Below are 27,794 nucleotides of genomic sequence, written 5' to 3'. Positions count from 1 at the left end.
TTAGAAGAAAGTTTCAACAGAACAATGGTTGATCGAATCTGTTCGAAAGAATGGCTTAGTGTACCTAACCTTTTATCTGTGTTGGTTTCAACTAATGTGATTTGATTTAAAATCTAAAAGGTGTAGGTTGATCAAACATCTTATTTAGCAACCTTCCATGCGTAGCCCAATTATTGAAAATTAATTACCGAGTTCAATTATCCATCTTTACATCTAGTAATTTAGGAAGAAGAAAGTTTGCACAATGTTTTAGTTAAATATGCAAGCTTAGACATCTGCAAATGGAAGTATTTAATGATAAATTGATATGTTGAACAGAAATTGTTACAACTTGTGTAAAACTCGGAAACCAGTCTTCAAAAATCATATAAACGACGCAAATTTACACCTTAAGAATACACATTTTCCAATGTCATGAGTGGAAAAGGATACAAGTTGAGTCCTAAAGCCACTAAAGTTCATAATAATTTGACTTGATACAAAATGAAACAAAGTAACTCGTTAAAAGGCTAAGAAGATCCTCCACTGGAATGCAAAGTGTTGCGATACAACACTTAGTCATACAAAAATCTCATTCTATCAAAAAATCTGGTGGTGGAATGAAGAGCTTCTGCTGATGGAAAACAAGTTGGCGATATTTGAAAAAATTGCTAAGTAGATCGACCGTGAGACTGTAGTTGGTGCATCGCCAAATAAATTTGAGCAATCAGTAATTTATGGCAAAAGAATGCCAGAGCAAATTAGTGCTCCTGAGTATAAACGCTTTGCTAGGAGTAATTTGGCGAGCTTCGATATAGATTACATATCAATGCGAGCAATAAATATGCCAGAGGATTGTGTATCAAAACCGCAGAAACAAACTCTTCATAAATAAATAGTAGTCCACCTGCAGCAACAAAAAAAATGGGCATAAACAAGCACATCTATTAAAGTTCAAATGTAAGCAAGAAGTGCTCCAAGCAGAGGGTTAAAAAAAAGGCTTTAATGTGCATGCTGTCAGTTGGATTAGTGTAGCAAAGAAAAAGCAGGTATAAGTTATATTGAAGCAGCAAATAAGAAGCCAAGCCTGCCTTATTTCTTTAAAAAAAAAAAAAAAGAGAATGAGCAAACAATTAACAAGAACGTTCTAGGAGTTGAGTGAGTCCATTTTTGTTTATTTGACACTACCAACAAGCATGCCTATCGAAAAAACCCATCACTTGGAGCCAGTTAAATGGCAATTATAGTAAGCCACTGCTGTGGGGTTAACATACAAGGTGCACCAAATTCCATAAAAGTAAAATAAAAACACTTACACGTATCTGAAAATAGCTTTGCTTAGCCAAGCATAAATCACAGGACACAACTACAAACTATTTTCATTTCTTTGTTTTTTCTGTTATGAGGTTTATTAGTCATACTCCTTTGAATTAGGAACCAGAAACAATTACATGTATGAACATCCCCTTCTCTTAACCAAATAATTAACAATAAGACAAATTCACCAAGATGAGAATCAGAATAATCTGCATACATGAGAATTAGTTAAAAAGAAACAAATTAAACGAGTCATTATGGTTTTAAGCATAATGTCACATCATTAAGTTTTAACAACAGATAAAATTTATCAACAGAAAGAATCAGAATAAGAAGGCAAGGAACCTGACAATCAGAACTGTGAATTGCTCAGAAATGTAACCATGCATCTAGCACTTTGAAACATTTTGTCTATCTTCTGCCAGACTCTGCTTTGAACTTCAAGAAGCCTTTTTGCTTTTTCTTGGAGCATTGAGTGACGGCGCAGTGTTTCACCATGTATCTGGTTTGCAGAATAAAATCACTTCATATCAATACATAATCCATAAATTTAATATAAACTAAGACCAAACCAAGTTGGCTGTTAAAAAGATCAAAACAGAATTATCATTATTTCAGAATGTGGAGAATGGTTACATGTCTCATTCTCTACCAAAGTATAATATATTTTTTTAAAAAAACTTCATGTAGGACTTGATAGGATAGCTCTCAAATCCATAATAATAGTTTATCAATTACAATAGGAAAACATATGCAATCTCTTCATAGTTGGTTGTCCCAACTATTTGGGATCAACTACATGATTAATCACCGTCCATTCAATTTAACTCTATGCTAAATGAAGCTATATCTCTATTCCTATTCAAAACAATTTGATTATTTTATATTATATTAACTAATATTTTCAATATCCCTTTATCTATTACACATTCAACTCTTCCGGATATAGAATCTACAACATCTTTATATGTATAGTATCTCAATTTATTTTCTCTCATTTTATCATCATTCCATACATATTAATATTCTACAACAACACTATTTTCAGCTCTGCTGCGTTATTTTTTTGAACTTGCTGTTTCATAGCAGCCCAAAACTCCAAAACTCTGGTCTGTAAAATATGGCAGATTGCACTGCAGTTTGCAATATTATACAACCAAAAATTGGAAGTACCGGATGAACTTGTAGCACTCCTAAAGAATGTAAAGTGTGTTAAATTATAAAGACTGCAGCATAGGGATTTCAAACTCTGAATTGAACAACTCACATTGCTCCAACTAGTGCACCAGAAAACGAGCATGCCATAAATACTAATACAACCAAGGCAATTTTGATCAGTTATGAAAGTAGTTGAATAAGTCCTCTACTTTCTCAAATCATTGCAGATAATATTTTTCACATTGGATAAAGCAAGGTTTATGCAAACTTATTGTTACTAGCCATGCTACTGAAAAGAACATTTGCTAAATGCAACTGGATATTATGCGCAAAAATGCACATGCATACACATGCAGAAACAATGCCTGTGCTTGAAGCAAATGACTCGTGTACTTTTAACATAAAAAATTATGTCTAATGCTTTTGGTTCTTTAAGCCATAAAAAGGTTTCAATAAAATACCATTTTCACAATTTGTCCTTGAATGTAAAAATCATGGCTCAGATAAATGTGTACCTTCAGAAACAATTTTATAACAGCTTGAATAAACTCAAAGTTATTCCTGCAAGAAATCTCATGAATTAAGTAGTCAAGTAGCATTCCAATCGACTGAAGTTCAGGTTGTCTTTGATCTAGTTTTTCCAAGTTATCGTCGTCTACAATCTGTAGCATGCGGAGTTCCAAATCTAGAGCTGATGGAGATAAACCTTTAATGTAATCTGTGAATGCTGAAACTGTAACAGGAGAGCATCGAAAAGTGTAAAGAGATAGAGATAGATCAAAAATGACAAAAAAAAAAAAATCAAAGAGCAATACTAGTGTCAAAAAACAATTAATCTGCAAGAGATGGGAGATGGAGTTCTAACGCTTGGAGCTAATTTGATGCTTAATATACATTTTTACCAACCTATTTTTGATTTCTTCCATCATTTTTTATTTGAGCGTATTCTAATAATAAAAATGGCTATCTAATTTAAAGAAATCTCTGCTGATGAATCAAAGAGAGCAAGAACAATATCAACATCAAGAAGAATTTGTATATTAGTGCATTACATAGACATGATCAGAACTCTAGAAGAAAATGATGTTATCAGACCTCATTAAAGCAAAAGCATCCATGTCAACAGTCAACTGGAGTGAAATTTTAGTAAACAAGAGGAAGGAATGACAAGTTACTACCAAATGGAAATTGATTAGGCATACATATCATCAGAAGCAAATGGTAAATGGTAAGCCCGTATTAGTGCATGTTTCCTGCTAAGGAAGCAAACATATAGCAAAAGAAAAAGGTAGGAGAAGAAAATTCATAGGAAAATAGTCGTGCAATATTTTACATCCAATCATTTTCTTGAAGGAAAGAAAGTAGGGATTTTTAATACACCCCTATCTTTTCTTTCCCACTCTCATTTCCGCAAAAGGAAATAAAGGAGAAATATCATTAGGGAAATATTTCTGTCACCTTATTTCTTCTTGTTTCCTTCCCTCAAAAGAAACATAAAACATCAGAGCATATGTGAACAAAAAGAATGGGTTTCAAGAGGTGAAGTGGCCTTGAGGTAGCTATTTACATGAATCAATGAACCAATATGCAAAATTCTGCCACACTAAACCACACAACCAAAAAAAAAACATTAAACCTACTTGCTTGCCAATCAGGTTCCAACTTGGGGGAAACTGATCTTAACTAAAAACAAAAAAGAATCTATACAGTTAGAAAAACTTACAATTTTTTGTCTCCGCACAAGAATTCAGTAGAAGAATAAACTGTGAAGATAGGACTACAGCCTTCTGGTTTTTCATCTTTTCTTTATCTTTTTCTGCAGTAGCTTCACTGTCAGGCTCAAATAATATCTGCCCAGAGAGAGTAGGAACTGAGGGTAAAAAGAAAGGAGCCTTTTCTGGTTGTTTTGGCGGCTCAACTGGCTTGTTGCGAACCTGAAGAAATAAAAACATTATTCGGTGAACAAAACATTGAATAGATAAACAAGGTAATCCAATTCAGAAAATCTATATAAAAAGCATACTGACCTTAATAATATCCAAATTAGTCAGACTTTGCCATTGGCTCTTAGGAAGCAATGAAAGAGTAATCAGATTAGGTATCTGTTTATCAAGTTGAGGAATATAATAGGCATTCTGAATTGCATTAACATTTTCGGCACTAAAAGTTTCTTCTTTGTTGGCTCCTCCATTTGAGGTAACAGTTGGCATTTTGACACTCATTACTTGATTTCCACTTGCATAAGAATCCATCTTGGACACTCCAGAGAACATAGCTTGATTAACCCTGATAGATCAAAGGCGTTTTAAGAGTGTATGAGAATGAAAAGTTTTCAGACATTAGCTTTTTGAAAAACAAGAATAACCACTAGTTAAACTTAAAATCAATGAATAAAGCAGATCCAACATGAATTGTCGCTTTGGCGACATCAGATCTATAAAAATGAACATGCAACATAAACTAATACAGACCTAAAAGTCAGCATTAAAACTCAACATTAAAGGAACAAAAGGAATGCACATGACATCTATTAAATAAGTATAAGCAAGTACCAAGTGCAGTTCAAGGTGATAGCATATCTGAATTTTGCAGACCGTAACTCATTCAAGGAATTAAATTGCAATGGAATAACTCTTTCATTCTTATTTGATGTTTGAAGTGGCAGGCCTATTGTTTTTTCCTTTTTTACATATTTGTGTAAAACATAGACCAATTGATGGCTTACCAAAGGCATACTCCATTCTGATCAACATGGGATGTAACCAAAACATCCATTGCAGGAGACAGAGACAATGATGTTATTGGAACATCAACAGATATTGCATCTATTTGCCTTGCTAATATGACATCCCAAATTCGTAGACTTCCATCCATGCTTGAAGATAGCAGCCATTTGCCATCATCACTAAAGCACAAATCAGTTATGCGATCTTTATGACCTTCAAACTTCCGAACCATCCTCAGTGCCACTACATCATACAGCTGGATAACCATATCCTCCAATACAGTTGCCAAAAGACCTAAAAATGAAATCATGAATTACATCAGATCATGATCCTGCAGTACTAACAGAATAGAACAGAATATTACCATTTATTCGGTGATACACCAACTTAATTACATGTTTTCCAACATTCCAATTGGATCTTAGTTCACGTCCTTTAAAATCCCATACCTACAGAAGATGGATATTTAAAACAGCAATCATATAATTCAAAATTCAAAGTGCACATTATACAGATACACTGTGGAGCATAGCTTTTTGATAGATTGTTCAAAACATAGAAGCATCATGAGACTGAACTGAGAATTGGCACGTAGAAAAAACATAAAATAGAACTTAATGGAACATGATCTAGATGCTCAATGAAGTACATGCAACGAGTATAACCACATGAAGCAGGTTTGGGATCCAACATTCCAAGAGTTTCAGGCAGTATATAAGAATGCATCCTTCTGTCTGGTTAAACTAAGAAGTGCAAGTCTAGGTTATTTTTAACCTACACTAGTCGTGTACAATAATAAACATGGGTTGGATAGAAAAAAAAATTACATCATGATATGTTCTTCCATACACAAAGATTAACATATTCCTTCCTCCAAGCAGGTTAAAAAAAGCAAGAAAAATCCTAAAAATGGGTGGTTAATAGGTTTAGATCAAATATATTATAGTACCTCATTCTCACAGCTCTGTAAATGCAAATGCACCTAGAAGAATCTATGGCCAGGATTACCTCAAATAGAAAACAAGTAGTATGCTCCTGAAAATTGCACCCAGGAAGTTTTACTGTATGGTCCATAACTTCAATAAGTAGCTGTATGGGAAACTCAATACTTGCCCAAACACTTGTTATCATAGGAATATTCTCATATCACAATGCCAGAACATATCAACCAAATCAAGTTAATGTTTGATCCATATAAGGACAAATGATTAAAGAGTCTATAGTATGATGATTTCAAATATGAAAAGAATGTTTTCTGTGGTGGATGGTGCAAAACAGTTTAAAATATAATATCTGCTGTATGTTGTGCCTAAAAAGGATAGTCCCAACTCTCATATTAGACTTTTTGACTGAAATACAAACATACTAAATTCATGAGCCAAAATTCAGACATACTAAACTCCTTCAGCATATACCTTGAGGTCACCATTATATCCTGCACTGATCATTGAGCTGTTAGTAGCATCACAAGCAATTCCAACCACTTCACCATCATGTGCATACTGTCTTGATTCTGAAATATCATTATAACTTCCTCGGCTGATGCCTGATTGGAGGTTAAACCGTTCAATCCAACCACCATGAGTACCCAAGATGGCGAAATTACCACATGCACTTATTGCACATGCCTGCAAGATACGAAAGAGATAATTAGATGACTTATCCAAAACGCCATAAATTTCTATAGAGAGAGATCACAAGATCCATTTAGGAGAAAATGTATCATAAAGATTCAAAATTACAGAATGAATAAAGCAAAGCAAGTTTAACATGCTTCAAAAGAATATACCTTAATGGGAGTTTGGATATCTGCTGATGGTGATAGAATATGTTCACCGATAACAAAGTTCTGAAGCCGCCAAACATAAGCCTGAGGCGTGTCCATATGACAAGTAACAACATTGCACCAATCACGTTCACGAATCTCAGCTGAAATATGCAGAAACGAACAAAACTGAGACATATTGAAAATAAAATGTATATATAAATTGTGAGCGGCAAATAGATTAGTCACCCTTATTAGAAGATGTGAATTGTAGTGTCTATCTAGACAAATCAATAGCATGAAAAGAAAGTTATCAATTTGCCAAATCACAAGAAACAATGGATTCACTATTTTTCACTGTGAACTGCTTTACTATTTCTCTCCTGTATCTGTTATTCACTTGACCCACTGACCATGTAAATTCCTGTCTAAAAGTTGACCTTTTTAATTGATGTTAAAAACCTTCATCGGAGCATAATAAGCTATCCAAAAGTTATTATTTAGATCGTGCTGGCTATGAGATAAGCAAATTCAATCAACTTGTTATCGTAGTATACCTAAGTATCCTTCTAGTTACGAAGTTACAAGTCCAGAATGTGATGTCTTGGGACAGCATTAAATATGCTTAGGAATACTTTTTCTAGCCTAAACATATAGTTTGAAACAATTACATGTGCTGATCAACAGAATAGGAGTTAATTACACGAGCAAGTAGCAATCTGAACATTTTGCATTCCAGATCTTGCCAGTGGTTGATAGTCTAGGTCAGAAATATTATTGCTTAACTAGATCAATGTAGGTGACACTACCTGACAGGAAGTACAAGATTCAACAACAGAGAGATAAGATACACAGAAAAAGCAGCTTATATAGTTTCATTTTGAATCAACTGTCATTAGCCTTTTAGTAGCCATCTAGGTTTTGACCAACAGGAAAAATTAGCTAAGGTCTTGTGGCTGATCAAATATAAGTGTCATTGTAGTTGTGCAGTTAGATACATTAATAGAACATAGCTCAAAATTCAAAATGAAACAAGTTCACGCTCAATGAAGCAACTTCTACTATAATAGAACTCTGGCCAAGCATGTGTATGGTAAGTAGGATCTCCATCAAGAATAGGTCTCCATGAGCAGGCTTGGAAGTAAGCTGTGTCAATCTGTATAGTGCCTTTGGAGGTAATACCAATAAAAGGAGGATCCTTTTTAAGAAAATGATCGATTAAATCCAAGAAATATAACAGTGGTGTAATTAAAATATGTAAGATCCTGAGTCAAAAAGATACGATATCATATCAACTACGATGCCATAATAGACTCAAGGAAACACACTATAGCAAGACATCTCCATGGAAATAATGAGGAAATATAGTCCAAAGTCATGGAAGCCATATACTGAGAAGTGATTCATACCAAAGTCAAATGCAATAACGGGCTTCAATTTGATTTCTTCCTCCTGGTGAATAGCAGGATGAAAGATTAGAAGGATTGATAAGTGAATGTTCATACAAAATTACAACTTTTAAAATGCAAAACTTTGATATACAATATATACAGGATTATTCATAGAGTACCCGTGCTTTGAGCTTCTTGGCTCTTTTAGTTACATGACGTTGAGAAAGCTCCCTACTTTGTTGTTCCTGTTGAACAAATAAAATATATTTATTAAGTGGTACTTAGTAAACTAAAAGATCTTGGTGTCAAATTCATCCAAGAATCAGGACTAACAGAACATATGGTCTTTGTTAAAAAGGATTAGTTTATTCTATGAAAAACAGTTAATTTATTACAAGGAAATCACAGCAGGCTGATGCCTAGCAAAACCAGACTCTAATGAATACAGGTACCAGCTCATATGAATGATTAAGAAAGTAACAATTTTGTGACTCAATATACAAAAGGACGGGATCAAGAAGGGAAAACATGAAAAGTTGTAAACGTACATAAAGTGATGACCAATTAGTCAACTCACTGAAAGTTAATAGAAATTAAATCAAACAAAACTGACATAAGATCACACTCTTATAGATCAAGCTCAAAGATATAGCTACACATAGAATAATGGGAAAATAAAGAGCCTAAAGCTTGGTGAAAGAAAGCAACAAACCTGAATAATTGAGAAAAGACGAAAAGCCCGATCTTGACCAGCAGATAAGATATACCTCCCATTCCCATAAAATCTGTCAAAATTAGAAACTTCTTAGATTGTTCAAGTAACCATAATTAGAATGAAATTAATCTGCCTTGTTTAGATTCAAAATATGCCTTTTTGGATTCAAAACAATAAGGCAGTTAGAATCAAAATATGCCCTGTTAGATTACATAGAATGTTATATTACAATAAGGCAAATTAGTTTACATGATCAGTCAAAATTAGAAACTTCTATGTAATTATCATTCTGAATGAAATTAATCACTGTCAAATACGAAAATAATAGAGTAGATATATAGAGGAAATAGAGCATGTTTTGAAAATCTGAAGTTCACCTTAAGCATAAAGGTGGAGCACTATGCCCACTCCGAAAGCGTAAGAGACGAGCATCCCCATCAATTGTATCAAAAATCCACATCTATCATGAAAAGTACAGGAGTTACTAAGAAAATGATACTTCTAAACATTCAAGGAAAAAAAATATGTTGTCGAAGGAATTCCACAAGATGATGGACATGATTCTACGACAATAAGAATCTAACAATTAGAAATAAAATGTGATGGAGTTGTATAAATAATTTATCGTTGATGACCTAACAGTGTGGTAAAAAATCATATCCAAGAAAGCCAGCACATATTTGCTGGCAAAATCACAGTTGAATATCAAATGCAAGAAAATGTGTGCTAACAAGACTTTCAAAACTTTTAAGAGTGTGAACCAGTACAATCAGAGAATTAAATCATGCAAAAACAGGATTGAAGAACAAAATCAACTACTAGAAGGTATAGATTTACTTTTGATAAATTATTTGTACATTAAAAATAAGCAAAACCAGTGAATGATTGAAAGCCAACAGCTGAAGCATTTGAATCCAACATGAATTTTCAGGTGTGTTACAAATAAGGCCAGCTGAAAGCAAACATATGCAATCAAAATAATAAAGATAAATAAAATACAGCACGACTTCGAATCAGCTCCTTACTGAAATAAAACTGCATATTTCAATATCCAACACCATCAGTCTGATTAAGAGGAACTGAGTGATTTGCAGTTGAAGACAACCAAAATCCAGACCACCAACTAAGTGAAACTATAAATTCGTAATGGTGCACCTACTGGTATCAGTCATTCACAGTCCTTTCAGTTTCCAACCTGAAACTCATTAATAACTATATTGTGCAACAGCATGTGGAAACATGGCTTAGATTTGGGCAATCACGAGCGTTGCAACAGAAGAAGATGAAATAAGAAATGGATAAAATGAGTCTGAACTCTTGAGAGAAACAGAAATAAGAGAAATAAAGATGTGTTTGATTTTCTTGTTGCCCTGGTTTCATATCATTTTACCATGAGACAATCTAAGCCTGCATCTGCCTTTTATCTCGTAAATGAACCAGTATGAGTCCGGTACATGATTCCTGATTAAACATGTTTTTGATTATGAAGTGCAATCAAGAAAAGAAAGCAAACAATCAGCACAACAGCATAAAGATGGCATAGCATATAAGGTTCAAAAAAGAAACAAGAGATAAAACTGAGAAGATCATCTCTTGTATCAGACAAAGGCAGAATATGAGGCCCATGTATCTAGTGTAGCAAGGCAATTTCATATACCAATAGGAAAATTTTCTAACTCCAGGTTTCCAGAATCACCATATTCTAAGAGCAGCACAAATTAAGACAAAAAATAAAACATCAAAGATGTTTAAGAACAATAAAAAAAGACTGCTTAATCTGATAGCTTCAGAAAATATTTGCATATTACAATATTTTATAAATGGCATTTGCACTGGATAGCATCAGAAACTACAACAATATGTTTCATAGATAGTAACCACTAGTGCTTACAGAACATAGATATACAAATGGATTAAGAAATTCATGTGGATAAAATATATCAAAATTGGACTATATATACTCACATGCAGCCCAAATGCACTTGATTGCTGAGTCCAAAATAAAAAATAGCAATACTAAGATTAACAATCAAGTATGATTGATATTACCTTAATCGAATTATCTGCTGATGAACTCATTAAAACAGGCTCGTTGGCAAAAAAGTGGAGTGAAATAATTGTTCCATCATGAGCTTCCCTAATGACAGATTGAAGTCTCCTCTTCTCCAGATTCCATATGCTTATAACACCAGATGAACCACCAGAAGCAAGAAAAGGCTGTCCATCTAACATAATAAAGTAGTATATGAGTTGCAATGACAATGCCATCAAACTATAGAAACTACCAAACATACTGTTCCAAAGTGTACAATTTGTCATGATAAAAAAATAGATTACTATAAGAAAAATGGTATGTTCCAACTATTTAAGGTGAGCTGTAAGGACCATTAATCTTTTGCTGCCACTGAGCTTAAGGGAAGAAAATTTCCCTGCCTCACTTAAAAAATAAAACAATGCAAAAAGGCAAAAAGCATAAAGTACAGTTGCCCTAACAATGGACACTATGACATCCAAAAAAGATGCTTCAGCTAGAACCAATACCTGTTCTGAATGATAAGGCTGTTACAGCACCACGCTCAGAATGTTTAAAGGACACTATTTCTTTATCATAGCGCACATTGTGGACATGGATAGTTCCATCAGAACAGCCAATGGCAACAACATCCAGTGCAGGTGAGGCAACACAACAACATACAGATGAATTCCACCCTGTAAAGTCAAAAAGCTTTGCCTTTGTGTTGACATTCCATAACTGCAACTGGCCTTCTTGACTGCCAATAATGATCTGACGAAGCACAAGTTTTAGATTCTCCATAAGAAAATTACTATAAAAATAAAGATCTTTGGACTAGGAAAAGATAGAACAGATAAGTTAGTAGTAACCTTGTTAAGATAAGTATCTGGATGCATAATACAAGTTGGGGTGAATTTGTCATCTAACAGAATATGGCCGACTGGTTCAAGGTTCAATTCATCTCCTCTTAAGGACCATATAAACAAATTGCCTTTGATATCAACACTCAAGACATGGTCTCCAAACACAAGCAACAGATTAACTTTGTCCTGATGTCTGCTCCACGTAGCTACCTGCTTGAAGTTATATAAAATTAAAAATGCAGAAAAGGAGATAGTGATCAAATTTAGAAGATACAATTCCTCATTAGAAATTGAACATGATATAAGTAAGAATCAAGCAATTTTAGAAGTAACAACTAACAACAATCTTTATGAGATTCTCTACAAATTTGATGTCAATATTGTCTAATCATCGTTATCACCCAAAAGTTTTCCAAGGAAATTCTTCCTTAGGAAATGATAATAATAGAAGCATCAAGAAATCTCTCTACAGAAGAGCATGTTCTGAAGTAACTATAATCTTTATGAGATTCTCTGTAGAATCAAAATCAGTCAAAATCAGATAGGTTATGGTGAACAATATAGAAAAACATAATTGATTATTCACCAATATACATTGTTTATGGAAAAAGATCATAGCATAGCTTTCTCAACCATTCAAGCTGTATTTTGACAGGGAGTACAGGATAACAGTGTTATACTAGTGAACCATCATCACTGTTAACTACTAGGTATATGCAGTTCCATTAATGCACCTATTATGCAAGGCAGAGTTTAACATAAACTCATCTAAGTGTAACAGCAACAAGCAAGGAAAATGATGATTCTACAAACCTGATGAGCACGTTTAAAGACACCAATATCATTTCCATAGGCAGCAATAGTAAAATCCTTATAAGATGCAAGAGCTCTAATCTTTTTCGGTAATTGAGGACCTACAATAATATTTTTTTGAGAAATTTCATTCAGACAAAATAAGGAACAGACACTAAATACTGTACATATGAACCAAATGTAACAACTGAAAGCCATAATAAAAGACACTGCTGTTGCCATAATAAAAGATTGACAGACTGAGATGATTAGAAAGACAATTTGAGTGTAGTCTTACCTCCAAAAAACAAGGTCAATTTTGCGCACTGAAAAAGAAAACAATAAAAAATGAGAAAGACAGGATGAAATTAATAAATATTTGAGAGTATCATCATGATGACAGCTTTAGTTGAGTTATAGAAACATAAAAAATTCCATCATGTGCAGACTACAGATTCTATATTACATTGTAACAATTGCATTTGGAAATTCAGCAACAATATACTCAACAAACATCTGAAATTGACATGGATTGTATATAGTCTAATTTGAGCCACAAAAAGACAAAAGTAAAAAAAAATGTTATCTTATGCATATTACAGTTTTAGATTACGATGTGAAGTTTATAACAATTAGTTGATAAATATCTGCAAACAATACATACTGTGTATATACTTAAATTGCATGGCGATTCTCAAAAAAATGAACTGCAGATAGAGCGAAATTTGAGATAACTGTCAGCCAAAATATAAGAAACTCAAACAGAGACAAAGATCAAGTGGTATTTCTTCAGCAAATATGAAATAGCATTTAAGATCCTACAGGTCAACTTACAGTCCCTGACATGGGTAACCTTCTCATAGTTTCTTTGTGGCACTGACATGGCTAACTCTTGGACGTGAAAAAGAATAAAAACAATCATCCAATTCCGATCTCTATCAAAATAAACAGCCATAGCACCGTATGCAGGGCGTGGTTCCTGTTAATATCAGCATACAACAATTTTTTTGGGGCGATAACTTACACAACAATTACAATATACATCTTTGCCTATGCCAATGTTATTTACTGCTTTCAGAACCTAATTCGATGGTTCTCCCTGAGATTCCGCCAACTATGGTCGTTTATAAGTAGTACCGCCGAGTTCAAATCATGCAAATTACGTTATTTGAACAGTATGTAGGAGCATCGATTTCTTTCAGGCATGAATTCAGGCGAATGTTAGCTAGAGTAAGAGTTGAAGCGAAACATACGTTGTACGAGTGCCACGCCTTTCCAACACTAACTGTGACGAAGGTCTCCGTCCCTAGTCTTTGAACCGAGAAGGGGACGTCGGTGGTGATGTAGCCAATCGCTCGATACGGTTCGAATATCCCCATTGCTATCCGCGAGCTGCTTGCTTGAGGGGACGCAGCGACAGCAGTTCAAAGGAAGTGACGTTCAAAGGAAGTGATCGAGTGCCGTTTGCCGACGAAAGCTTGTTCTGTGGAGCGATGGCGGCGGCGCGCAGACTTCAGGGAAGGGGAGGGATAGGAAAGGGAAGGCAGGGTTTTTAATTCGGTAGGAGGGTTTTGCTAATTGAACACTTAATTTTAACAATTTATCCAATCTAAAAATAATTCTAGTTTGTTTTGCCTGGCTCAAGTTGGGCCGAGCCATGTGATTACTTCGGGCCTAATACGGGCCTCGTGTAATCTGATTCCAAACAAGGGCTGAGTCCCGCCAAGTTCGACACCTGTTCCCTTCCTCCATCTCCCTCCACGTGTTACTTCTCCAATCATCCCATCGGATCACAATATTTAAATAATTATTTAATGCCTTCACACTATTTCCTCCTATAAATCGCCCCACAGCCTTCTCCAGCCTCTGCGTGTGTCTTCTCTCCCCCTTCTGGTCCGATTCACTGATCGATCAGCTCCAGTCATGGCGGGCTACGTGGACCCCCTCGTGGTGGGTAGAGTCATCGGCGACGTGGTGGACCTCTTCGTCCCCGCCGTGAACATGACGATCCGGTTCGGGTCCAAGCACGTCAACAACGGCTGCGACGTCAAGCCCTCCCTCGCCGTCGATCCGCCCTCTGTCCAGATCGCCGGCCGTCCTTACGACCTCTTCGCTTTGGTCTCCCATTAGATAAATAATTATCTCATTATTCTGCTCTGATTATGCTGCCTGTAATTCAAGTCAAACGACGAAGTTCATTTTTTTTATATATTTTTAAATTTTTTTCTCTCCGTAGGTGATGACTGACCCCGACGCCCCCAGCCCAAGCGACCCCACGATGAGGGAATGGCTTCATTGGTACAGTCACCTCTAAAATTTGACTAATTATCTCATCTTTGTGGATTAATTGATGGATTACTCAGGCTGGTGGTGAACACCCCCGGTGGAACTGATGCTTCTCGAGGTAATTAGGATGTTGCTTCTTGAATATCTCGTCGTTGACAAAATCCGTCGCCGTCCATCACAATTGGCACGCGACACTTGTCGCGCCATGGTCCTCACGGATGCGTGTCGTGGCGAGACACCTGTTACGAGTGCATGTCGCTGACGTTGACTTGACGCGGGTGTCGTGGTGTGTTTGGCAGGGGAGGAGGTGGTGGGGTACATGGGGCCACGCCCGCCGGTGGGGATCCACAGGTACGTGCTGGTGCTGTTCCGGCAGAAGAGCAGGCTGCAGGAGGTGGCGGCGCCGGCGGCGAGGGGCAACTTCTGCACGCGGGCGTTCGCGGCGCAGTACGACCTCGGCCTCCCGGTCGCCACCGTCTACTTCAACGCCCAGAAGGAGCCGGCCAACCGGCGCCGCTGAGGAAGGAGATCGATAGTGTATGCATGCATGGCCCATGCATATGTGCATACATGCATGCCGAGAATTATTCTCCGCGCTGTTTTATATTGATCGATCGATCTCTCTCTCTTCCATTTCTCCTTTAGTTGTCTTTCTTAATAAATTTAGTGTAGGTGTTTGTGATCATGAACTTGGTTGAGTCTTGAATGTAAAATTAATGCAGATGGTACTTGTGGATAAATTTAATAAAAAATACAAATGGATGTAACACCTAAGATCTGTGTTCCCGTTAGAAAGATGGAAAAGTCAAAAGGAGCCATCCATATATGTGAAGGAGGTGAAAGAAAACAATATTAACCAATTCAATTTGATCCAAAAGCACTAGACCTGCAAGAAGCATGGTCTGTTATAGGGACGAAGTCAAAAAATTTATATTGAGTGGGACGAAAGATGTGTGTTTATGCTTGTCCCTCATTCTTCTCTTATTATATTAAGGGGTGGTTATGTCGTCGTGTTATCCCTCATTCTTCTCTTACTTTTATATCTTTACCTCTTTTGTATTAAAAAATTAAGACGACAACGGGAGACATCCTTCCCCAAACAACACAAAAGTAATGCAAAGCTACGCCGCCTAATTAAAAGGTGTTTTAACCTAATCAAGTAGTTATCACTTTTAACTTTTTATATTTCCTAAATGTTCCCCTTTGGTTTAGACAAACAAAAGAGACATGGCTACATGTCTTGTTTGTTTGTTTCCTAATCTTTTAAGCATTTCAACCTTTCTCAGAGAAGGTTTGAAGCCTCAGTCTAATTGGAGTGACGGGGGAGGAATTGATAGGTCACAAGAAAAAGAATACACAACGGATTGGGCCGAGACGATAGACAGACATAAAGACTTTTGGGCCGGCTTGTGAAATGAAATGCGAAGATTTAAGTTCAATCCTGTCCAGTGAAGATGGCATCGCAGCCGTTCATTTACGCCAAGATCGGCCGACGATGCTTTCGTGTGTGCCCCGATGGCGTTGCGCATCCACGACCATGGATTTGCCAGCGCACCAAGCTTATTATCAACCGCCACGTTTACATCGGTTGACGTGGCAAGGCGCCATTGGATCCGTTCGTCCTTTCCATGTTGTAATTCGTCGCTGGTCCATTTCGCCACGACATTTTATTAAAAAAAATTAATTAAAAAGACAAGAAAATTCCCGAAGCGAAGAGCAGCGAAGCCGGGAGGAAGAAGTGAGAACTCCGCTTCCGCCTCCTGCCTCGGAGCTCGACGCCTTGAGGCCTTAACTAAGTCAAGATCTCCAAATTCTAACCCTAATCATCAGCCAATGCTCTTCGCCCGCTCAAAACCCCTGCTCGATTCGTGGCGGCTCTCGAGATCTGCTGCAACGATGAGGAAATTTGCGGCAGGAATTTGGATCCTTTTGATGATTCTTTCAATGCTGTCGACTCCCTCTGAATCGGCTGTCTCCAGCATCGATCTCGGCTCCGAATGGATGAAGGTGGCCGTCGTCGACCTCAAGCCCGGCCGGAGCCCAATCTCAATCGCCATCAACGAAATGTCCAAGCGAAAGTCACCGGCCGTGGTCGCCTTTAACGGAGGCAACCGCCTCGTTGGCGAGGAGGCCGCTGCGATCGTCGCCCGGTACCCCGACAAGGTCTACTCCTTCGTGCGCGACATGATCGGGAAACCTTACGAGTATGTAAAGGTTCTCGCCGAGTCGCTCTACCTCCCATACGACCTCGTCGAGGACTCAAGAGGGGCTGCTAGTATCCGAATCGATGATGGGGTGACCGTGTATAGCGCAGAAGAGTTGCTCGCGATGATTCTTGGCTATGGAATTAGCTTAGCGGAGTCCCACGCGAGGGTCCCTGTGAAAGATGCTGTAATTGCGGTGCCACCGTTCTTTGGCCAGGCGGAAAGGAGAGGATTAATTCAGGCGGCTCAACTGGCAGGGATCAATGTGCTTTCACTGATTAACGAGCACGCTGGAGCAGCTTTGCAGTACGGCATTGATAAGGATTTCTCCAACGATTCACGATATGTGATATTCTATGATATGGGTTCCAGTAGTACTTACGCTGCTCTAGTTTACTTCTCGGCATACAATACCAAGGAGTTCGGGAGGACGGTCTCGGTTAATCAGTTTCAGGTAATTTTCCATTTTATTCTGACATTTAACCCTTTTTTCGTTCAAATAATTTGCATCAGGTAATTTGTTTCAGGTACTTATTAGTTTCATGCTAACTTATAAGTTCTATTCTAACAGGTAAAAGATGTTAGATGGGATGCTAAACTTGGAGGACAAGATATGGAATTGAGGCTAGTGGAGTACTTTGCTGATGAGTTCAATAAGCAATTAGGAAGTGGCATTGATGTGAGGAAGTCTCCTAAGGCAATGGCTAAATTGAAGAAACAAGTCAAGCGGACCAAGGAAATTTTGAGTGCTAATACAGCTGCGCCAATTTCTGTTGAATCCCTCTTAGATGATATTGATTTCAGGTATAGCCACCTACATACTCACTTGAATGATATATATATTTATTTAACCAGTAAAGCTGAACAATCTGAATGTTTTCATTTCTAATGACAAATATATTTTATCTGTGTTATTTCTAATAGTGTTTTAGTCGGACTTCTTCCCATAATTTGTTGCTTGCCTTTCTCATTTAGTAGTTAGTGATTAGAGAGATTGGTATAATGTAGTGTGAGTTAAGAGAATGAGAACTGTGTGATGTTTGGATGAGAGATGGGGGATTAGGAGGATATTTATTGGGAAATTTTATGATTTTAAAATGTTTTAGGCCAATTTGGTAATTTCAATTATTTTTTACCAAAATACACTCTAAAGTGGTTAAAAGCTTTTTTTTTTTTTTTTTTTTTAGAGGTATTTTAGTCATTTGATTTTTGATAGTGGGCTAACCTAGCTAGGCTGTGCCAGGCAAGGTCATATGTTGTGCTCAAGACAGCCGGAACCTGGATAGGCTGGGCCCTAGTCGACATGGCCCAACCTTTGGCAGACCATGCCAAGCATTACCCATGTCGTGCTGGGCTGGCCTAGCCTGTCCTTGCCTGGTGTTTTCCACTTATCCGATAATGATATGATATGTTATTATTTTGATTAAAATAATAATATTTAATCATCATGTCAGGACTTAATGGTTTTGGATGGAAAGTTAAAGGCATGATATATTTGTTATAACTTTGATAGGTTGCCATGGATATGTCATAATCGAAGGATGGGAAAGATTTATAAAAACTTGTATAGCTTGGATATTGTTAGTACTTGCAAAATTTAAGCTACAGAATGACTATTTATTGTGACTTATATTGCATTGTTTTTTACAAAGTGTAGGCTGAAAGTATTATCTATTTGTGTTTTGCAGAAGCACCATATCACGGGAAAAGTTTGAAGAACTTTGTTCAGACTTATGGGAGAAGGCACTTGTTCCAGTCAAGGAAGTGTTGAAACATTCTGGTCTGAAGCTAAATGAAATATATGCCGTGGAGCTGATTGGTGGAGCCACTCGTGTGCCAAGGTTACAGGTAGTTCACATCAACACTTTATTTAACTTGATCCTTGTGGTTGGTAATCGTTGTTTTGTGACATAAACTAGAACTTGGTTTATAGATCTTTAATATTGACCCAACAGCAGAGCCGCACCTCACATTTTTTAGGCCAAAGCCGAATTTAAAAAAATGGGCCCCCTCAAACAACTTTGAATTAATGCTTCTTCTCTTTGTTTTCTTTTTCTCTTTTGAGAGTTAGACAAATGTTTAGGAGCCATTGTTGATTATACCTAGCAAAATATTAAAAATATATTAGAACACATAAATTATCGAATTTTCTATAAAAAAATTAACTCATACTTTAAACCTAACTCAAGAAATATGAACACATTACATATAAATATATGAATGAATTGCACAAGAAAGAGGAACTAAAGAAATTGAAATACATTGTGGCGATAAAATATAATTAAAATTTGTAATTAATTATTTTCTATGATTTTTTTAAAACCTGAGTAGCCAACTTTATAGAATCTCTCTTTAGTCTCCCACATTCTCAAGTCAATTAATCAACAAAGGAGCAATCTCGATTGCACATAATTTACAAATTCATACTGAGGAGGGGAAAAACTAGCATACACAGCCAAATTAATTAATTAAGCAACAAAAATATATCAAAAACAAAATGCACATGAGACATCATTAGCCAAGTGGAAGTGTGGAACAGATTAAAAAGTCCCTAGACCCCACAACACTCATCAAGGTTGAACACGTTACACAAAAAAGAAAGCTTATCTACTAAAATTGAAAGAAAACATATCTCGAGCAAATGGAGTATAACAATTACAAAAGAAGTATACCGCTCGAGTCTTACTCTTGAGCAAATGAAGGAGATGTAAATTGTTAAAAGAAGTAGATTGCATTACCGATACACCACTTTTCAGCATAACTGCGTAGTCATCACCATATTACAGTGTGCCTATGTTGTAAATTTTTTTTTTTTTAAATTTTTTTTACAGCTTGTGATTTAAAAGGGGCCTTAAAAATTTTTGTGGTCCTCTTTGTGGTCCTCTATATGCTTGGATAATTAGATTACTCAAGATTTAAAAATTTTAAAAAATTTTTTTGGACCTATAACTAACCTATAATACTTTTTTAGCCCCTAGCTAATTGGGCCTGAGACGGAGGCCTCTTGGGACTCCCCTTAGGTCCGGCCTTGTCCAGTAGTTAGGTCGAGATTGCTCACTTTTTCTATTCAATTTAATTGCCCGATGGTATTCTTCAATCTTCATCATATTACAACATAACATGTGTCATTGTCATTTGAGACTGGGAATAAACTGATTTGATGTTGACAATATTTATTTTTTACTAGCATCCTTAAATACTAAGATCAAGTTGTATGGTTGTGATGATAAAAAGAAGGTGCAGCCATTTCTTCATGTGCAAGATCTTGTTATCGCATCAACCCCTAAATAAATTTAGTTGCCAATACAAACATTTCAACAACAGAAGATTCTCAGCCATGAGTGAAGGTAATCAGGTTTATTGTGATGTTAATATCTTTTTACATTATATTGTGCAGGCTAAGCTCCAAGAATTTCTAGGAAGGAATGATCTGGACAAGCATCTTGATGCTGATGAAGCAATAGTTCTTGGTGCATCGTTGAATGCTGCAAACTTGAGTGATGGAATCAAATTGAATCGTAAGTTGGGAATGATTGATGGATCTTCGTATGGCTTTTTGCTTGAACTAAATGGCCCAGAACATTTGGAAGATAATACTGATGCACTATTTATTCCACGGTCGAAGAAAATGCCTGTCAAGGTATTGCATTTCACTGAGCATGTTCATAAATTCCAGTTGAACTTATCTGATAAGCACCTTTCAGCTTTGTCGTTCTCACTTAACCTTTTGTGGAATAGTTATTTAGGTCTTTCAAACACGACAAGGATTTTGAAGCTTCACTCAGCTATGACAAAGCAGGTGAACTGCCTCCAGGAGTTTCTTCATATAAATTTGCAGAATATTCAATATTGGGTCTTTCTGAAGCCAGTGAAAAGTAAGGCACTTTTAAACTCATACATATGGATATACATGTTTTTTTTTAACTATTAACATATTCTTTTGTAGTAAATTAGCTTCTTTGGCTAATGTATCTATTCATTTATAAATGCTTATACTAACAGCCATTTTATTTTAGGTATTCAACTCACAACATCTCCTCTCCCATCAAAGCCAATCTGCATTTTTCTTTGAGCAGAAGTGGAATTTTATCTCTTGATCGAGCGGATGCAGCCATTGAGATATCTGAGTGGGTAGAAGTTCCAAAGAAAAACCCAACAACAGATAATTCCACTGGCAGTTTTAATGCATCTTCTGAAACTAGCACAGGAACTATTTCACAAGATAGTGCAGAAACCTTGAAGGCTGCTGAGGATAACGATATTTCATCTAACTCTACTGAGTCTGAGAAAGAAGCAATTATTGTTACTGAAAAAATATTGAAGAAGAAAACCTTTAGGATTCCCTTGAAGGTATTACCCAAATGATTCTTCTTTTTTTTTTTTTTTTTGGCTATTAATAGTTGCATTTTCTTTGAAGTTCAGAGAAAGGAGATCACCTCAACTGAAATTTACACTCTGTAGGTAGTGGAAAAAAATTTAGGTCCTGGATCAAATCTTCCTAAAGATTCATTTTTGGAGGCTAAGGTGAGATTGGAAACACTTGACAAAAAAGATGCTGAAAGAAGGAGAACCGCAGAGCTTAAAAATAGCCTCGAAGAGTATATATATTCTACAAGAGAAAAGGTATGTCTTGTAGCATTTCCTATTTTTTAGTATGCCATGCCATTCATAGAAAGGTGGGCTTCTTTGAGATAACCAACTACTGAGTCGCTTGTAAAAACTTTGAACTCAAATACTGTCACCTTTTTTATATTTACTTCCTTATATACAAATCAATATTACGAGCTTAAAACACAATACTTGAATTGGTTGATCACAAAAAAAAACCCTGTTCTCATGGATGTTTTCCATGCAAATAAAACAATTGTTTCAGCTTGGATAAATTCCTCAAGTTCTATCACTCTGTTTTAAATAGTAGTCACGAAACGAATCACATTGAAATTTATAGACAACTGCAAAATTTTGTTCTAGAAACCACTTTGAAGATCAACAAACATCTTTTGGGCAATTTTCTCCTCTAGGAAATACCTATAAATAATTGTTGATAATCAATTGATATCTTGCCAATCACAAATATAGAAACACTGCTAGATTTACCTAGCAGAATTTGAGAACTATTGTCACAACGTTGGTAGCATTTTAAAGAAAATGCCTGTCAAGCAAATCTAAGAAAACTATCCTGGCTCATATGTGATTTAACTTGGAATGATGATAGGATAGACCATTGCAGAATAGCTAAGTTTTTTTAACAATAATTGATGTGGAAGCAATGATAAAAGGCCAATCAGCAGCTTTCCTTAAACTTTTGATGAGTGCTACTACTGGGTGGGACAAATATGGCTTTATATAACATGATGATGCACCACTGCTGGCATTGATGGCCTTCTGCTAGTTCAGTTGTGTAGTAAATGTGAACTTTTGCATAGATTAATGGATTCTTTCATTTCATTTCAACAACCTGATGACCAACCAATCTCAAACTCGGTGCAATATTTTAAGCTAAAATAACACTCTCAACTGCTAGAATGTAGAGTTGCATCCAGGTAGTATAGGAATTTCATCTTTTTCATTAAACTAATACAAATTTGCATCCAGGTCTCCTATTCAGCTCTTCTCAAATATATCTCTGATCTTATTGCAGATAGAAGACAATGTTGAAGTTGAGAAAGTTTCATCTGAAGAAGAGCGTCGTTCCTTTGCAGACAAACTTAGTGAAGTGAGAATGTTCAATTCTTTTAATGAGCATACTTGCATGATGCTATCAATGCATAGTGCTTTAGTCATACTTTTCTATAATTGCAGGTACAAGAATGGTTGTATACGGATGGCGAGGATGCTTCAGCGAATGAATTCAAAGAGCGCCTGGAATTACTTAAAGCCATTGGCGACCCAATATTTTTCAGGTAGGACATAATTAACTTTAATTAAGGAAATGTGATTGTCATGGTTTATTGTTAAGAAGTACAACTGTTGCTCAATTTATTTGCCCAGGTTAAATGAGTTAAATGCACGACCAATTGCTTGTGAAGATGCCCGAGTGCATCTCAATGGGCTTCAAAAGGTACTCAACAATACTTGAAATTGATCTTTCTTTCTGAATTTACATTTTGCAATTAAATAAAAGTCCAGATCAAACATGATGCTGAGCGGATCTTGAACACTTGGAAAGTGCATCTGCTTGATCCTTTTTTTGCTATGAAATTTGTCAAGATAAATTTTATGAGTGTATGTTAATTAAACTCTTATGTTGTTGAATTGGTTTTTAACAAAACTACTTGGCTAGATTATTTAATTAGTGGATTAGAAGATTTGAGATGTGAACTCTTAAATAATTAAATAATTATTTCTTGATGATTATAATATTATTTTCCTAATTATTTGAATAAGAAAACATTTCTTATGAGCTGTGACAAGTATTTGATTTGGTCATGCCTATTTTATAGTAATTAACATATCTTCAGGAGCACAATATACAGTCTTTTCACGATTATTTACTAGAAGAATTAAATAATTCTTTCATGTCGAATTTTGTAAGAAAGTTTTGCATATGACACTTATTGGTAGGTCGTATTGAGGCATACAACATGGCATCAGAGCATGATTCTGGGGACTGGTTGCACAATTGTTGAAATTATTCTAATTAGATTAAATTATCATCCAGGATTTATGAGATCTTTGTTTAGAGTAGCATGCCGGACTGTGATTAAGTCAAATTTTAAAGGCCATTTTTTTTAAGTGGGGAGGCAGATGCAATGTTTTATGATCTAATTTTGGAAACTGATTTTGAAATAGTTAAAGAATTTATACTCTTGAAATATTTCAGAATCATTGATTTGTTAAAATTTTTGGGTTATGAATGGTAATTACTTAGCATGTCAAGTTGATTTACTAGAATTTTTTCAGTTAGAAGCAATTTAAATAGATTATATTGTTTTTTGTGATTATATAAGGGCATGATTAAATGATATGATGGTTTTTAAAAAATATATTGTAAATTATTTAATTAAGATGAATTGCTTATGCAAGTATTTGATTTGGTCATTACTATTAAATAATTAACAGATTCAGGAAGTTTGGCAAACGTTCTTTTCATGATTATTTAAAGGTACAGATAAATACACTTTCATGATGGATCTTTGTAAGAAAATTTTACTCTCAGTATGTTTCTTTTTGTTCGATCATATCAAGAATGAAATAACATTGAGTAATAACTGTTTTGGTTAGAAATCTTAATCCTTATTCTGCATAGTCAATAGTAGGAATGTCCTTATTTGTTTCTTATTTAATCAATAATCCCTTCTAATGAGCAGCTAATACCTGAATGGAGAATATATGGATAATATTCTTTATAATGGTTTTCCTTGGGAGGCTTAGATAGCCATTAATAAGATGGTCTCGTCGCTGTTGTATCTACTCATTCTGTGCCGTATATATATTTTTTAATTTGTTAATTGTATGTGTACAGATTATAAATAACTGGGAAACAAATAAGCCATGGATTCCTAAAGACAGAATTGAGGAGGTATGCTATTGATGAATTGTATGCGCCGTAGATATTCCAGTTATATGTTCTCTACCTTTAATATGTTTCGCTGGTTAAAATCATTGTCAGGTATGGAGTGAAGCAGAAAAGCTAAAGAATTGGCTGGAAGAGAAGGAGGAGCTACAAAAAAAGTAAGTTTTCAAAGTTAATTGTTTATGAACTTGCATATACATTCATATGCAATTGCTTCCTTTCTTTGTCTTGTGCTAGTAGTTTATTTTTATTGGCCAACAGATCTTCCTCTTGTGTTTGTAACGGTTACAGTCACTAATGTGAGAAAGGTACAAGTGTATTAGGAATAATTATTAGTGACAATGGCGATACTTGTTCTGGATATTGGTTCTATCTTTCCTTATGATTGAGAAATCCATAGTAAATGTTTAAATGTTTGTTTTCTTTTCCATCTCCCACTTCCCTTCCAACTAAAACAGAGGAATGACCTTTCTTTCAACTTCCCTATGTTTTTTGTCCTAATAACACAATGGAATAGTTGAGATGTATGCATAGTGCGTTCTATATTGATGATGTTCGAGTTTGTGCTGCATTTGTTTTCCCGTTTGAACATTATAAATGAGGGCATATATCTAAATGAAGGCATATTCGTTTATCAGACTGTTGTTTAGTGTGTGATAATGCTGCTAATATTGATGCAAACGTTCCTTGCAGTAATCTTTTTACCATTGATTGCTGTTGCTTCTGTTTACAAGTACTATTATTCTCATTTTTGGAAAACTAATGCATTCAATCCTGGATGGACTGTCCAGATCAGTTACATTTCAACATAAATATTGTTTAGTAAAAGTGGTCAAATCAAGCCATAATCTCATCTGAATCAGTTAAGCTCAGTTAAAACTAGATTGACTTGATACAGTTTTATTTTTGGTATCTATTTCTTTTACATTTTGAACAAAAAAAAAAAATCATTGTGAGTGTATGACGAAACAATCAGTGTGGGACTGGGCATACTTGTCACTTGCCTGGAGGCTCTAAATAATGCTTATGTTGATTGTCTTTGTTTTTTTTCCAGGACCTCCGTCTTGGTCGCACCGATTTTCACGTCAGAAGAAGTAAATCGAAAAGTGTACAAGCTTCAGGACAAGGTATCATATTGGCCCCCTTTCCTGTGTGCATCTATTAAAAGTTCACTTGATTTCTCTATGTGATACTTGACATTCGATTAATTTGCAGATTGCGAGTGTTAATAGGATTCCGAAGCCAAAACCTAAAATTGAGAAACCCACAAAGGAAGAAACTGTAAGCCAGGATAACAACACAAGCACCTCGGGTGCCACTTCTGATGAGCCACCATCTGAAACAGAGCAAAGTAATGATTCTGTTGATGCATCCAATTCTGAAACTGTTCAAGAAAATGGCCATGACGAGTTATGAGCATCTCAACCAGCTGCAAATCAAGTTGAATTGATAGTTGTTCAACTTACAGCAATATTAGGGTATCGCCTGATGATGTATGCATAATTTTGTAGCAGCGGTCAATTTCTTCTCTTATAGCAACTCACTCATGGCATTTTTGGGTTTTACGGTAGAGAAAGGAAAGGAATGTGTTCTGCAGCATACGATTTTTAGATGATGCGGGGTCAGTATTGCATCTAGTGGCCGAGAGCCCCATCATGATTAACATCTCATTTTTGCAATGCTTTAGGGTTTTTTTGTTTGAATTTTAGTTTTTTTCTTAACGCCTCAATGGATGCAGAAAGGACATGGAATTGAGTATTCCGATTGTTCACTTGTGCTAATTATCCCCACTTTGTAGATGGGTTATCCCGTACTTTAAACTATTGATCATAAACACAAATACAAGAGTTCTGTGGCATTCTTACATTATTATTATTATTATTGGTGTTTTGTGATTCACAACAAAAACATCTGTAAGCTCGGCAGTTAAGCTGTCATTGGGAACCGTTAACACTATTCAGTTTTGCTTCGTTTTCATGGTTGCTCAGAGTCTGATACATCTCTTCTTTGTGTAAATTGTACCACCATCTGTCGCTTATTCAGGCTTGTCAGCAGCTAGAAAACAGTAGTTGCTGATGCTGGGCATGATTCATACTGGTGCTGACTCGTGTTTAGCATGGACTCTAGCGGCTGCTCCAAATTAGTCCATCCCCGTGAGCTACAGCAACCAGTGCCGACATCTCTAGGACTAATAATTCTTAAAGTTTCGATTCTTGTTACTAAAGAATTACAATTAGAACTAAGATGAAGTTCATCTTCATGCATCTTGTGAAAGAGGTTTCAAGACTCATGATCATTTAGGACTGTATAGATCATAAAACAAAGATTTGTTATAGTTCTTAGTATCAAGTGCTACCCGGATGTTATGATTCTATATAATCATCGATCATAATTTTTTATATTAGGTGTCACGTCTTAATATTAACAGTGTCATAATTTATTTAAGTAGGTTTTTCTTTTAAGAGCTAGCATGTGCCACAGTTTAATGTAATTAGGTATCGCGTTTTAAGATTACCATGTGTCAGGTTTTTTTATTAGCGCACCTTAAATCCCTATATTTAAGTTGGGAAAATTTTAGATTTTATTTCGTTCCTGGTTGTTTGCTACCCTTTTAAAATGCTCTTCAGAGTTTCTAAATCATCATTTTACTCCATGTTTTCAATTAATACAAATTAATTTGCGCCTTATAAATTTAAAAAACTTTACAGTTACATTAATAAAATTATTTTTGAACTACATACTTACAAAAATTTATGTGCTCTCAAATGTAGTCATTAGCTTGCAACAATTCTATTTTACAATGACAAATTTCAAGGTGCAAACCAATTTTTAAATCCAGTCGCTCATTATAAATTTAATCTATTTAATATTGTTTTGGAGTCACAAATTCATACTATGATTTGGGTTAAAGTTCTTTTGCAAATTAACTTGCACCGTATAAATGTAATGCGTGTAACACCTTTAGAATACTATTTTACAAATTTCCAACACAACCATCCTAATAAGATTTGATTCCATACAAGGATGGGTCTCAACTTTTTTGAATCAATTTACTCGACCAATAATGC

The 27,794-nt window shown here is 35.7% G+C and overlaps 3 protein-coding genes across 4 annotated transcripts; 2 read left to right on the top strand and 1 right to left on the bottom strand.

Annotated features, from left to right (window-relative positions):
- Window positions 1-355: 355 nt before the first annotated feature.
- LOC141814370 (uncharacterized) lies at window positions 356-14,132 on the bottom strand. 2 transcript variants are annotated; one of them, XM_074702316.1, is made up of 19 exons: window positions 13,974-14,132; window positions 13,019-13,046; window positions 12,742-12,842; window positions 11,935-12,138; window positions 11,593-11,836; window positions 11,101-11,276; window positions 9,429-9,511; window positions 9,049-9,121; window positions 8,516-8,581; window positions 8,355-8,397; window positions 6,970-7,109; window positions 6,596-6,808; window positions 5,545-5,629; window positions 5,180-5,474; window positions 4,482-4,740; window positions 4,178-4,388; window positions 2,970-3,187; window positions 1,642-1,798; window positions 356-886 (listed from the first exon to the last, which is right to left on the bottom strand). In XM_074702316.1, the coding sequence occupies exons 1-18, from the start codon at window positions 14,097-14,099 to the stop codon at window positions 1,649-1,651; spliced, it is 2,715 nt and encodes a 904-aa protein (XP_074558417.1). In that variant the 5' UTR covers window positions 14,100-14,132; the 3' UTR covers window positions 356-886; window positions 1,642-1,648. The 2 variants fall into 2 exon arrangements, with proteins under 2 accessions (XP_074558417.1, XP_074558418.1); XM_074702317.1 differs by having other exon boundaries at window positions 1,647-1,798.
- Window positions 14,133-14,566: 434 nt separating this feature from the next.
- On the top strand, window positions 14,567-15,759 carry LOC141814774 (protein MOTHER of FT and TFL1 homolog 1-like). The gene is made up of 4 exons (XM_074702723.1): window positions 14,567-14,838; window positions 14,957-15,018; window positions 15,084-15,124; window positions 15,306-15,759. The coding sequence occupies exons 1-4, from the start codon at window positions 14,644-14,646 to the stop codon at window positions 15,524-15,526; spliced, it is 519 nt and encodes a 172-aa protein (XP_074558824.1). The 5' UTR covers window positions 14,567-14,643; the 3' UTR covers window positions 15,527-15,759.
- Window positions 15,760-16,730: 971 nt separating this feature from the next.
- On the top strand, window positions 16,731-26,595 carry LOC141814369 (heat shock 70 kDa protein 17-like). Its single transcript, XM_074702314.1, has 14 exons — window positions 16,731-17,664; window positions 17,782-18,014; window positions 18,899-19,058; window positions 20,608-20,850; window positions 20,949-21,085; window positions 21,227-21,560; window positions 21,672-21,833; window positions 22,852-22,926; window positions 23,013-23,113; window positions 23,202-23,271; window positions 24,676-24,732; window positions 24,823-24,884; window positions 25,781-25,853; window positions 25,942-26,595. The coding sequence occupies exons 1-14, from the start codon at window positions 16,840-16,842 to the stop codon at window positions 26,140-26,142; spliced, it is 2,733 nt and encodes a 910-aa protein (XP_074558415.1). The 5' UTR covers window positions 16,731-16,839; the 3' UTR covers window positions 26,143-26,595.
- The last annotated feature ends 1,199 nt before the right edge of the window (window positions 26,596-27,794 follow it).

Source organism: Curcuma longa, chromosome 21, assembly GCF_044706935.1.
Source record: "Curcuma longa cultivar G26 ecotype Majalengka, Jawa Barat chromosome 21, ITB_CL_G26_1.1, whole genome shotgun sequence".
In the NCBI taxonomy this organism is placed as follows: Eukaryota; Viridiplantae; Streptophyta; class Magnoliopsida; order Zingiberales; family Zingiberaceae; genus Curcuma; species Curcuma longa.
This window is presented reverse-complemented; position numbering and strand designations above follow the sequence as displayed.